General features: G+C 38.6%; 1 protein-coding gene across 7 annotated transcripts in view; it reads right to left on the minus strand.

Moving 5' to 3' along the window:
• The window catches only part of DCAF6 (DDB1 and CUL4 associated factor 6), an 89,867-nt gene extending 76,101 nt beyond the window's left edge, over window positions 1-13,766 (minus strand). For all 7 annotated transcript variants that reach the window (XM_082498333.1, XM_082498332.1, XM_082498331.1 and 4 more), the window contains exon 1: window positions 13,540-13,766. In XM_082498333.1, the coding sequence (XP_082354459.1) occupies window positions 13,540-13,633 (94 nt within the window). In that variant the 5' untranslated portion in view covers window positions 13,634-13,766. The remainder of the gene's footprint in view (window positions 1-13,539) is intronic.
• Between the last annotated feature and the right edge of the window lie 86 nt (window positions 13,767-13,852).

The following is a 13,852-nucleotide window of genomic DNA, read 5'->3' on the forward strand; positions in this document are numbered from 1 at the left end:
ATAGTAAAAAGAGGGCAAGGGAGAAAACACTTAAAATGTTTTGCCTCCAAAACCCTAAACTATCAAATAAAGTACTAAACACAATAAGACAACTGAACTTGACAACTACTTGAATAAACTGATCTGAAGAAAATACTGTCTCTGCAGTTGCTGTTGTTAAAAGCTAAGTCAGTGAATCTGTATTCCATGTACATCACCAATTACTTCCATAAGTTCACTGATTTGGTAAAAAAAGCTCAGCAGTAATTTCAGCACTAGAGTTTTCCAATATTTAAGTCACTTGAAAACATTAAAAACACAATATTATTTATATGGTTTATAAGTAGGCTAGATTTTTACTCTTCAGGTGTGTCACAACTGTTATTGCTAGACTTTCTAACAGTCAAATTCTCCTCATCAAGGACTCTGCTCTCGCAGGTCACAATCTTCACAATCCTTAATTCTCATTCATCTAATCCAATGGCTACCTGTTCCCTCCACATTCCAACAAAGGCGACCCTCCTGGCTCTCTCTTCAGCTAAGATAACGGAGAAGACCCAGGCTTTTGACAAAACCCCATAGAGTACTTTTTTCTTATAAAATCAGCATCAAGACCTCTGTCAAGTTTTGGGGATTCTCCCCCCTAACACTGTGTACAGGCTCTGTAAGAGCCAGAAATGGTTTCTTTTTCCCCTTAACTATGAGCCACCAGAAATGGAATAATTTAATTCTGTAAGATTACTTCAATATATCACTTCTTATATTCAAATAAGGCCTGTTTAAGGCAGGGATCAAGTGATCAAGCTGTCATCACCAGGATCATCTCACTGGACAGTGGAACATACATGAGGTTTCCTCTGAAACTGCTACGGTGAAACTATCAACAAGAATAAAACAAAAAAGCACTGTTAAATTTCAAATGGCAATGATGACCTCCCTGTGAAGCGTTTATAGAGCTGAAATCTGGAAAGGTATCAAGCTAAGGCTCCACACTCCCATTTTCACTAGACATTATGCAGTAACTGAAGCCTCAAGGTACAGTGCCACTCAGTACAGTGATTGATAATTTTTTTAGTTTATATTAAGCTAGAGACTACAGGCCCATTTCCAAGGCCACATTCTATGTAGGGAAGATGCACCACTTTGAGTCATTCATAATATGAATTTAAATATGGAAAAGCAGGCAAAAAGAAACTGCAGCCACTTCCTTTAACTATTTTTCTTTTTTTCCAAAATGTTCCACTGCATACAACATCAAACCAAACAATGCCTTGCCACGCCCCTTTGGAGAATTGCCTAACTTTGGCATTTGGGCACGTATACAGAGCTCTCATCTCACTTCAGGGAGGAACACCAAAATACCACAATGTCCCTCCTACTCCCTGCTCACGCCATTTAGGTCACAATCCTCAGTTTAGGAATTGCTGGTCAGATGCTTTCTACACGGCTATTTTGGCAGAGGTACACATACCTCTCTTTTGTAAGCAACTAAGTCAATGCTACTTTAGAACTGATGACAGCAGTAAAGTTTAATGCTTGAAGCATGTAAACCCTTCATACATTTAAAATGGTACTCCAGAATTTCCCATTGCAAAAGTACAGATTGTTTCCTGAAGAAGGTCTAGCTTTAAAGCACATTTGTGCTCTACAGAAATATAACCAAACTTTGATCCAAAGCCGCACCACCATGGTATGAGACATTAAAAGACAACCTTTATTCAGAAAACCAGTAATAGATCCTGTTTGTCAAATGAACACTCATTCAAGCTGGCTCTTTCCAAGGCCAAGTCCCTTAGCGATAGCTTGCTGTGACATTTGGAATGCCCTAGTTTAAAACTGAAACGAAGCCAGCATCTGTTCCCAATGCAGAGCACATGTTATCTTGCACTCTAAGCACATTTAAAAACGACTCTTGATTTTCCAGGGTAGAGTTTACGTATTTCTGAAGTCACTCTATGAAAAGCTGGCAGGTCCAGTTCATTTGTATATGGGTTATTTTGCTGGATTGACTGTGTCAACCTTTGCATAGTGATCCAGCATAACTTTCCATTCACACCTCAACACGTTTTTGCTTAGCAAATTACTTTGAATATTCTATGCAGCAAACAGAATTCTCCATATACCACACTGTAAACAGGACTATAGACTGAATTAGCTTTCATTGAGGTATGTTAAAATTGTTGAAGGTGAATTAAAATCTAAAAAACCTTTGTTAGCTACATAAACTGACAGTGGCCCCATTTTATAGACACTGAATCTGTGACACAGGAAACTGAAGCAATTTTTCAACGGACAGAGTGAATCAGCAGTACTGCCAGAAACCAAATCCATTGGTGTGAACTCCAGGCCTTTGATCAAGGCCCTGCATTATATTTCCTTTTTATTTTGTACTACTGTATAAATGCCAAAAAATGGTAACTCTTGATTCTGTCAACGTTTAAAAGATTACCTTTCAAGTTACTATGAACAATTACTTCATTGTGGTTTAAGTTCAAGAAATAAATTATTCTGTGCTCTTAATGATGTATCATCAAGCCTGAAGATCTGAATGCTATACAAAAAAACACAAAATATTTTAATTTCTATGAAGAAACTTGCCATTTTAATACATAAGAGCTTTGCTACTAAATACCCGGCATCAAAGAACTTGGCGTTAATCAAGCTTGCACTCAAATCCTAAGACACACTTCAGAATAAGCTTCACGTATTAGTAAACACAAAACTTTCACATTTTAACACTAAGACAGAAACTACATAAGATAGGACACTACGCCATGAATTACAATCCAGCAAGCCTATAATGTCTCCTGGTGAATACACTGATGCAAAATTTGATCTCAAAAACAAAACCACAAGAAGAGATCCGCTGAAGTAAAACCAAAAAATCTAAAAAAAAAAAAAAAAAAAGTTCAGGGATGTTATATATTTTAGGGTAATTAACAAGCATTCAAGCATTTTTGAAAAGACTTCTGTTTAAGTTTGCTTCTACTGAATCTGCAAGAGAAGTTACCACAGGTAATAGCACAGATAAGATTTGTTTGCATTAGTAGCAAAGTAATTAACTTTCAAACATATTTCAGATTCTAAAAGTATCGACTCCCAAATATAAGCTTCCATTAGGCTCCATCACTGGTAAGGCTACAAGCATTTGAGCTTTAAACCAATGTGTTTAATTTCTGTTTGATATTTACCATGTTTTATGCTTGAAAGATACTTAATACATAAAATTCAATTGTATTAATATAAATTTTTAAGGTGTTGTCAGTGGCAAAAATGTGGTATAAAGTACAATTACCTGTCTTAGAGAAGGCATTTTATCTGTGTATTCTAAGAACTAGCTTTTGAGTGAGTGTGCTATACTGACTAGTACTAAGTGGATTTCATTCACAAGTACACCATATTCTGACAGCTATCCTGTCCCCACTTACTCTGCCCATGTAAAATCTTCTATATTGTTCTTGCCACAGATTGCAGGTGATTAGAAGATAAAATGAGCGTAGTTTTGTGACAGGAGAAAAAATGCCAGTTTTCAACAATTTTGATATTCATTCAATCCTTTAAAGTAGTCCAATGATCAAATACAAACTACTCATTGAGATAAAAGGCACTTGAAATTTTTATATTATGTCACAAGTATTTCTAATTTCTACAGAGCAGAGGACAAAAATTCGTGTGATAAAACAAAGAGAAGCTGCCTCTATGTAAAAGACAACCAAAGGCAAAAATATAACAGGTGCACCTTACTCTTCTCAACACAAAAGTATCTGAAATCACTTAAGTGTGATCACCTGGACGTATGATTAATTAAATGCAAAAGCATTTTCTGTTTTCTCCACCAGCACTAAAATATGTCTCCCAAGTAAACAACTTGAAATTCTAAAACAGACACCAACAAAAAAAAATGAAGAACCATCAGATCAAGAAAAATACACTTGAGCCCTGTTTTCTTCTCAAAGGAATCAAAGGAGGCTTCCATTAGTGGAAGGCAAAAATAAATATTACGCAGCATGTTGCAATTTGGAGTAAACAGCATTACTGTAGGTTTGAACAGGTCTTTGGAAATGCTTTTCTCTGACTTTGAAAAGTCTTCATCTGAAATAGTATGTGGAACAGTAATGTATGTTGGATATTGTCCTGTAAAACTGTTATTAACATAGTAATACAGACAATCCTTACGACACTTTGGGAAATACATATCACATCAGGTACTCTGCTTTATTTTCCCAAGTATTACCTATCTGTGTAACACCCAAAGTTAATTAGGTGCTCTGCATTTCAGCAAGAACAGATGATGTCTAAGAAGCTGAAACAGGGGTATGACTCTACCCCAGTGCTAAAGTTAAGATTGCTAGCAGCAGAACCATGATCTTCTATGATCTCCAAGCACTCAGGAAAAAATGAATACCAGAGCATGGAAAATCACTAGCAGACAGAAAGAAAAGGTTACTGGTATCTGCTCTTAAGAGAAGCACATTCCTAGCAGGCACATCCTCTTAGGCTAAGATATGTGTGCCCTATACTGCTGCCAGTCCTTCCATTACCTTTAAGTGTCCATCAGAGGCTATTGCTTCTTCAAATCAGCCAGCAGGACTAGTCACATGAACAGCCCCTAGCCCATTTCGGACAAGGTTCTGGGGTAAATAAAAGCCTACTATTTAAAGCTGTTTAAGCTAACTCAATACACATTTTTAAACAGATTAGGAAATTATTAAATAGAAACTTAGCAGCAAATCTAGAGAGACATGTCTTCTAGCTAAAAAGCAGAGCCTGCCTTTTCCACAAGGATGACTCAGTGAAACTGAGAATTTGGACAGGGTGGAACTGAATTAAAGCATGTACTACTATGCACACCTACCTAATTAAACATACCATTTAATCCTGGGTAGTATGGGAATTATACACTGCTGGGTTTGCGGGAAGATGTAAAATAGATATAGATAGACACACCATAACAGATGCAGGTACATAACCTCTTGAGATTACAAGCGTAAACACTTGGAAATTGCCCAGGATCAGAGTTTAAAGATAGATGACATCAAAAGTTCAGGTAAAGTAGAAACCTGAGTCTTGGTAGTAGATGATTATTAAGTAACACTGTGACATAAGTTGAATTATCATTGGGGATTTAAAACAAATGAAAAAAGCTTACTTTTAAAAGTTACACTGCTTGTTGCATTAAACTGTGTGTATTCATCCTAGATGACCAAAAAACCCTGTTGTTTAGCTCAAGAGACTCCTTCTTTACCAAAGAGAGTTTTCAGAACATGATGGTGTTTCTAAAATAAAAACAAACTAAAAAGGAAACACATTTTCCCTCATTTCCTAGGAAATGTAAATAATGGGAATACACTACAATAATAATAATAATAACAACAAAGCCATGTAACCTAAATAAAGAGGTGGTTTTGGTTTTATATAATAGTTTGCTATATTGGTGAAGTTTCAGTAGTTCAATAGAGGTTGAATATCATCACTTATGGTTCAGAATGCATTCAGTTCACAGGGCGGGGAAAGATGGATCCTCATCCTCGTGACATCTGCTAAGTAGAAAGCAGCAGCATTAATGATGTGTTCAATTTTCCTGAGGAAAGCCTGCAAATCCTTGAAGAACAAAATGAGGAAAATAAGGGGATATTAAAATTCATTGATGTGACTCAGATTCCATCTCATGATATTCATGTTCAATATTTAATGATTCAACACATACAAAAGCATTTGGGACATATCTGAATCAGCAACGCACTAAGCCCCAAAGACACGAAAACGCTGACTTCCACTTAATCAGTGAAAAATCCAGCTTTCTTTGAAGACTGGCATACTTTATATCAGAACTGATCTTTTTCCTTACTGCTGGGACAGGACTAGTCTCAACTGTCAACAAGTTCTTGATACATGATCAATTATATCCCACTAGACTATTTTGGGGACATTCAGGGATAGAAGATCAGGAATCACAAGCAAAGTCACAAGAACTCATAGTACTGCAGAGCAACAACTTAAAAGTGACTAAACACAGATATGCTTAATGGTCTACCCTAATGCAGTTAATGGAAGCAGTCCAACTGGAAGAAGGGTACAGGGAAAAAAAAATACTAAAAAAATAAATAAAAGAAATAGATCTAGAGTCATCTCCCACATAACTGCCTCATCCTTAAATACAAATTCAGTACATGCAGTACACAACTTGTTTTTGCAGCAAGAGACAGCTTTCATGTATCCAAAGCTCATTATTACAAGATCAAGGTGCAACTTAACTAAGAAGCTGTCTGAAACACTCAGTATCAAGACAGACAGTTATTTACAAAGCAAATACATTCTTTGTACAAAGATTGTCTTTAAAAGCATACAGTGTAAATTCAATGAAATATTGCAATCAAAAATGACAAGATATTTAAAGCGCACACAAATCTTTACAGTCTCCAGCTGTTTGCCTAAGAAAATCAAGACTCCAAAGGACATAAAGCAAATACATTTGCATCCCAAGACTGAGTATAATTCAAATAATATAATTATACGTGCAAAGCCTTGGGACTACAACACGCCTACATACCTTCATACTTCTTGGCAACCATTAACACACATGATTAACGTTCAGTGCACAGACATTACACATAAGGTTAATCCCTTAAAAAACAAAAAGTATATCTGTATAATTCAGCCCATGTCAAGCAAAGCTGACCAAACTTGCAGACAACTTAAAAGACCTCTTGAGTTTCTTCTGAAGGACAGAAACTCTACAATCTGAAATGGTTGTACCAATTTTTGATCATTTCCTTCTAGCTCCACTTAGGCTGGATGTATTTGTATACAATGCTAGAAATGCCCCTTCCATTAATGTTTTTATGCTGTGTGTCAAGATACAACAGCAGCACAAAAGTTGGTGACTTAGAAAATTAAAACATCAAAACTCAGTATGTAGGTTCATTGATAATAACATCTGCTCTAGACAGTACTTTAAAAATAGAAAAAACAAAACCCTAAAACTAAGCTTCAGCAAACTAGCCCCACCAAATAACATAATAATGTGATCTCTAAGAGTCTACATTTTTTCACAAATAGATGTTAGTACATAAAAAACAGAAGTTGTACTCCTCTCAATCCCCAACATCTGGAAAACTGACATTGGAAATTATTCTCTTATTTCAGGACAGAGTGACAGAAGGCACCAAGTAATCCCAGATCCCGCACATCACATTATTTTTTTAAAAAAGGCAATATACTAAAGTGATTGTCAACACTTTATCACTGAGTAGGAGCAAGATGGGACAACACTGATGAGACAGAAGCAGTAACACAAATGATAACAACTAAACCACAAAACACAGAAGGAAGATGTAACTGAGACAAGGTCAATGATATTGGTAACTATAAGCAAAGATTCCTGAGAGAGTAGCAAAACAAGCAATCATATTTACATAGTGTAGTGCTACATGGCTGAACTACTTGCAGGTCCAACTCGCTCCTGCGCCTCAACTTCCATAGCTTAGTCTACGAGTGCAATAATCCCAAAGAAAACAGAAGGTTTATTAGACTGAAATTAAATTTAAGTATTCAGCACTTAGCCACCAGAAGTACTCATGCAACCTTAATCCTGACTCCCAGCTCACACCTCTCCTGGTTTTCTGATACGTACCAAATTATAACCAGCCAGCTTTTCTTTATTTGTTGCCTTGTCCAGATGATTCTGCTATACTATGTTTTCACTTTCCTTTACTGACAAGAGTGTTACTTTCTACAAATTATTCTATTAAAACATTTAAAATGGGTGTCTTTATTATCTCAGTTGATTTATTTGGAACCAGAAAAAAAGTGCTAGGATCACCCCTAACATTTTTTTAAAAAAGCTATTTTATACATATGCATTGTGCCTGTCTATTTCTTAGTACCAATTTAAATGAGATGGTATCAGGGAATTCATTTTCAATATAGTCTCTTCATTAAACTCCTCCAAATTCAATTTGTTATCAACAGGTCTCGATGACACACTGCTCTTTCAATTGCCCATCTGTAATTTTTTAAGGACTATAGTCGCTAAGTCTTGCTTTTATTAAGAGAGGAAAAAAATCCACAACATATCTAGTTTAAGGCCATACCTGATCACTGTACTGTCTTGTGTTTTTTTACAATTACAAGTTACACTCTTTTTCTGCAAATGCTCTTATGCATCTTAAAACTTTTCTATACAACTACTGAAAATCCAATGACTATAGCAAATTTCCTGCCCGACATATTAGGTTGAGCAATTAAAAGATGTTTGGTTTTGTTTCAAAGATGTATTTTCCTCTAATTCATTCATTACACTGTGAACTTCAATTCTGACTCTGCCTATTTCTATTATTCAGAAAGCATCACTAATGAAAAAAATTAGGGGAGTTCAACTCTATTTTTCTTAAATCTTCAATTAGTCTAGTTTCACAAAGTATTTGGTGTGTGCCAGAATATATCACTACAGAACTGGTTTTCTGGGCACACACCAAAGTGTAGTGGAAGATGCTGCACATCAGGAAACTACGCTGTTTGCACTAAAACAGCAGTCAATCATTTATGTCTTCGTATTCAGACAATCAGGTCCTTTTTCAAGCAGCAGTTCATTTGCTAGACTTGTAGAAGGAAAAACAACATAAAACATCTCTACCAATTCCAGGTTTGAGCTGTGACAAATGAGAGTTTTTAATTCATGCTGGCAAAGAAAATTAATGCCAGAGGTTTAAGACATCAAATGTAACAGTGCACCTGAAAATAACTGAACATCAAAAGTATTATGCAAAGAATTAAAGAAGAAAGGCTGATTAAATGCTCTGTGACTATCTCCATGTCTGCAAGAGCACCGACTACAAAGCTGATAATTTTAAAGCTGTCTGACCCTTCTTACTCTGCATTATTTTCAAAGAATAAGATACCACATATTGAAATATAGCTGAAGCAAAAATTGGGGAAAATAACACATCTTTCTAGTTGTTATCCCTAATATTCAAGTTTCCATCTCTGCTGGGTTTTGCTTGTTTGTCCAAGGAAAAGCAACAAAGAGAACGAAAGTTTTCAGTATTTTACGGAATTAATTTCACTCTTGTACCCTGGGCAATGTATTTTAGGAAGAAATAAATGTTCAACAGCAATACCCAATTCTATCTACATTCAATGAGCCACTACCAGTCTTATAAACTAATAAGGTAATGAATGTAACACAGTCAATATCAAAACTATTCTGCTGTCAATACATATAACATCTATCCTTGCCTGTCCTGTTTTTCAACTCTACCTCTGAACAGGGCAATTAACTTACTTCAAAACTGTAATTAGTTTTGGTTTTACTATGGTTCATCTCGATAAAGAGGGGGAGCTACTGACACCCGATTAGTTTACTAAGTTCTCCTATTTCCTACCTACAGGATAATACATTTACAGTTCTCTTTTTAGCAACAGCTGTTGAAACTTTACAAAATTTGACCACAATGAGCCTAACTACTGGTTTTCTTACAGTTTATTTATAAATTTCAAACCTTTGCCAAATCTCTAAAAAACAGAATGAGAAAAATGTAGTATTAAAAAGGTCACACCCTCACAACAAATTGCCCTAAGATATGAAGTAGTCTTTAAAGAAGGGGGAAGGGAAGCTCAGGAGACAGCATCACACAACACTATCTCTAAGAAATCTGGCAAGCTTGAAAATTTTATATCACAAGGAAAGAAGATGTTCTAAATAGTATATGATCAAGGATGTCAGAGACTAGAGAGAATTGACTTATTTTGATACTTGTTTCCATTGTATCAAGCACCACAACTTCTGACAATCACGCTGAGCAAAGAAACGGCATAGTTCCTCTCTGCAAACTATTTTAGACTAATAGATTTTCTCTGGATAACCTCCTATGCCAGTTCACCAAAAAAAAAAAACCCAACCAACCAACCAACCAAAAATAAACCAACAAAAAACCACAACAAAACAAACAAACAAACAAAAAGTCTTCAGTCTTCCTCCTTGGCTAAACAGAGCCATCCTCAGCAGCATGACCCTTCACAGAAAAGCAAATAAACCCATCACATTAAATACTTCAGAGGAATTATGAACTCACCTCTTTCTTGCAAGAAACCGATACTGCTACCTCTCTAGTCAAATTATTGTATGCTATACTTCATCCACATAGAGGCCTTCATTGTGATGGCACCGAACACTTGACCTACTACCAGAACTGATGCATTCATTAGTCACTGAAATATTGCCAATGATACAAAATTGCAACAAAGATTTAAGGATACTTGGGAAAGTATCATGACTGAATAATTACATTTGCCAGTTTCAAAGCAGAATTTAAATTGTTTTTCCATGTAAAAGCACTGTGATGTGTTTAACAACTGAAAGTAGCCTGAAACTCAGTTTCCATCCATGATCCAGCAGCAGGATTCCTCCCACTAGCATTACGCTAAGAGGATGTCCAAACTCAATCAAAGAAAAGAGCATTACTGATGGCCTGCCTGATGCTTGGATTTCTCTGGAATCTTCAAATAACAAGCACTATCTGAAATTGAGACTAATTAGCCCACAAATGCTGAATAAAATGTAGCTAACATACAATGATAAGACCCACATTTTCCCTCTATGCTGACAGTGGGAATTCTTACCAAATTATAACATCTGGAAGACACATCCCAAGTATGTTATGTATTGGTCCATCTCCACAAGACTATCCTCAAGAACCCTGTCCAGAAATGACTAGGTTTCAGAGCAATTATTTAGAGATCTTGCAAAATCAGTTTTGCAAGTACATAAGTTCTAGTGAACTATCTGCATGGGAAGGTACAGTATGATGCACAGGTCCTTCCTGGAGCAGCTGTTTTCGAAAGCTGAAAGAGGCTATAAATAGAGTGCCACTTGATTGCCGGTTCACATGAAACTAAAACACAGAGTAAATAGGAAACAGTAGTTAGTTCTCAGACGTCTTCCTTCAATACATAGTCACCTTCAATATTCCCTATATTTTACATTGCAGCATAACAACACCATCCAAATAGATGGTTCACTATGCAGGTATCATTCATACATACACATCTTCCTTCCAACACATTTAACTGCATTGTTAGTTATGGACTTGCTTATGAGGCTTCTCCTTCGATTTGCTGGCTGAAAAAGAACAGCAGACAACGAAGAGACATATAACCTATTTTTTTTTTTGTACTGGTATCCAGAATTGTTCTGACACATTTACCAAAAAACTCCAAACAAACAAACCAAAAAAAAAAAAAAGGCAAAAAAAGCACACAGGCAATGTCTTGGGTTTCCCAATACTATTACTAAGTCAAAATGAAATGCTTGACTTGCATTTGTTCTGCCTGTCAGACTGTTTAGACAGTATAAAAACAGTATAAATAGGAAGACCTTACTTCCCATTCAGACTAGATCAGCAATGACCAACAATCTATGACACCCATCTCTCTTCACTGCGATCTCAATCTGTGTCGAAACAACGAAACTCCTACATACTGAATTGCTGAAGTCTGAAAGAGAAAAGACCCATATATACACTAAACTGCACATAAAAAGGGACATCTGGTAAATCTGCATGGATGCAATCACATCTGATTAGCGGCAACATTAGTGGGTCTATTAAGGCCATAAATGCCATTTTGAATACAAACGAGATGGCTCTACAATACAAGCACACCACATACCAACTCCAGAATGTGACTGAAGTTCCTTGCAGCAGCTTACAGCCTTTTGTTAAAGGCACAAGTCAGTAAGGACTGAGCAATTCTTACCACCACCAATGCAGATCTTACCATCAACTCAGTGGGAGGCCAATCCCAGGTCTTATTTTCTCAAGACTATAAAGCTACTGAACATGTTCAAGTTAAATAAAAAGAGCAAATAAACGACCTTAACCTAGTCACCAGGGGGATTTTGTTTTTAACTAGTTATACACATTTTACTGGAGCAGTGGCCAGAAAAGAGATCTTAATAAATTTGGGAGGATGATTTCTACTGATCAAATCTTAATACTTCAACTGTCAGAGACACAATCCTGTAAAAGAAAAAGTCTTACGATGCTTCTTCAAAATCTACCACTACAGTCCTGATTTTAACATTGAGCTTTTCTGTTCCAATTGAATCAGGCAAAAAAATTAAAATCCTTAAGTATACAGTCAGAATGATATCTATATTTGATCACTAAAAGTTAGGACAATCCTCAGCTAAGACTTGACCAAGCACAGCTGTCAAAACATAACAAAAGTAAAAAGCAGTTAGACCGTTAGTTTTCAACCTTTTTAATTTTAGGATGTCAATTCTTTTTTTTTCCAGAGGACTTATGTACATGTAAGTGGTACACAAACATACACCCTCTCTGTAATAGGTAGAAACCTACTGGGAACAGCCCTGCTTTTCTCAATTACCTCTTCTGGATTACTGAGTGCTCGGGGACCACAAACAGAAAACTACTTGGTAATGTGATATGCCACCTTAAATTCCAGCTGGAAACCAAATGAAAACCAATACCAACCACAGTCAGAAATGCCTAGGAGATACCCAAAGATACACTTTTTACAATGCCGTGAATAAGTTTCCTCTCAAGTACTCAACGTTTCCACTCAAAAGCACGAATTATTTTGCCACACAAGCACAAAGGAATGTGCTTGCGACCAATAAGCCATCTTCCCTGGAGAGCCACCCACCCCAAATCAGAGTGTCATTATGATATATGCACTAGACCGCCACACCTCCAAAAACACGTGAATAATTTTTTTTAAGGATATATTTTTGGGAAGGGGGAGATACACAACGCGCGCGACCTGCGCCATTACAGAGAACATCAATAGTTCTCTTACACTAAAGAAACCTCCCCGAAGCCTCGTAAACTGAAACTATCGCTATTTTTAACTTACGGCACTTAGAAAGTGAAAATAACCAGCTTAGCGCCTGAAAGAGACAGCAGGAAGAAGCTGAAGGCGAAGCGTATTCAGAGAACACCCCCCCCCATCCCCCCCTCCTTCCCCGCCACCCCCCCGCTCCCCTCCGATGGCTGCAGAGCAGTTGTGAACACAAAGACACGCCAACCAAACCGGGACCGAACACGTCCAAGTAGCTCAGCCCAACATTCAGCTCCCAAAACCCAGGAAACACCTAAAAAGCCCCCTTTCCCCGGAGAACAATCACGCCATTATCTCGGCACTGACGTGGGGTGGTTGGGGTTTTTTTTTCGTTTTTTATTTTCCTTAGCAATCTTTAGGAGGGTCAGGGACAGTAAATCCGGAGGAGCCGGGACAGAAACCGCGGCTCCCGGTCTATTTTTGAGCCGCCGCGATCCGCCCGTTGCCCAACTTCCCGGTTGGACCTTCCCTCATGCAACAGTTCCCTCAGGGAAGGAGCGAGGCGGCCGAGAGGCGACGGGCAACAGCTCCGAGGGCCCTCGGCGGCCTCGGGGGGGTGAGGGGGGGGCACCGGAAACTTCGGAGCGGCGATTGGAAGGGACGCCCGGCCCCCTCCTCACCTCAGGAAGGGGGGGGGGGGGGGGGGGGCTAAGAACGGCTCGCCGGCGCCCGCCTCGCCCGCCCCCGCCGCGCCCTTACCCAGGTAGTGCCTCCGCAGCAGGCCGGGCTCCTCCAGCCCCAGGCTCCGCTTCCGCACGTCCCACAGCAGGTGGGGGCAGTGCCCGCGGGACATGGTCCCGCGCGGAGGAAGGGGTGCCGGGCGCTCCGCTGGTAACGGCCGCCCCGCGCGATCACCATGGAAACCAACCAACCGTCCGGCTCGCCCGCCCGCGCGGCGCTCTCGCGCCCGCCTCGCACCGAAGCACCGACGAGGGAGCGAGCGAGCGAGCAAGCGGCAGCAGCGGCGGCGGGGCCGGCGGCGGCTCCGCGCCCCGCCCCCAGGGCATGGCGC

The sequence above is a fragment of the Vanellus vanellus genome (assembly GCF_965231255.1).
Source record: "Vanellus vanellus genome assembly, chromosome: 1".
Taxonomy (NCBI): domain Eukaryota; kingdom Metazoa; phylum Chordata; class Aves; order Charadriiformes; family Charadriidae; genus Vanellus; species Vanellus vanellus.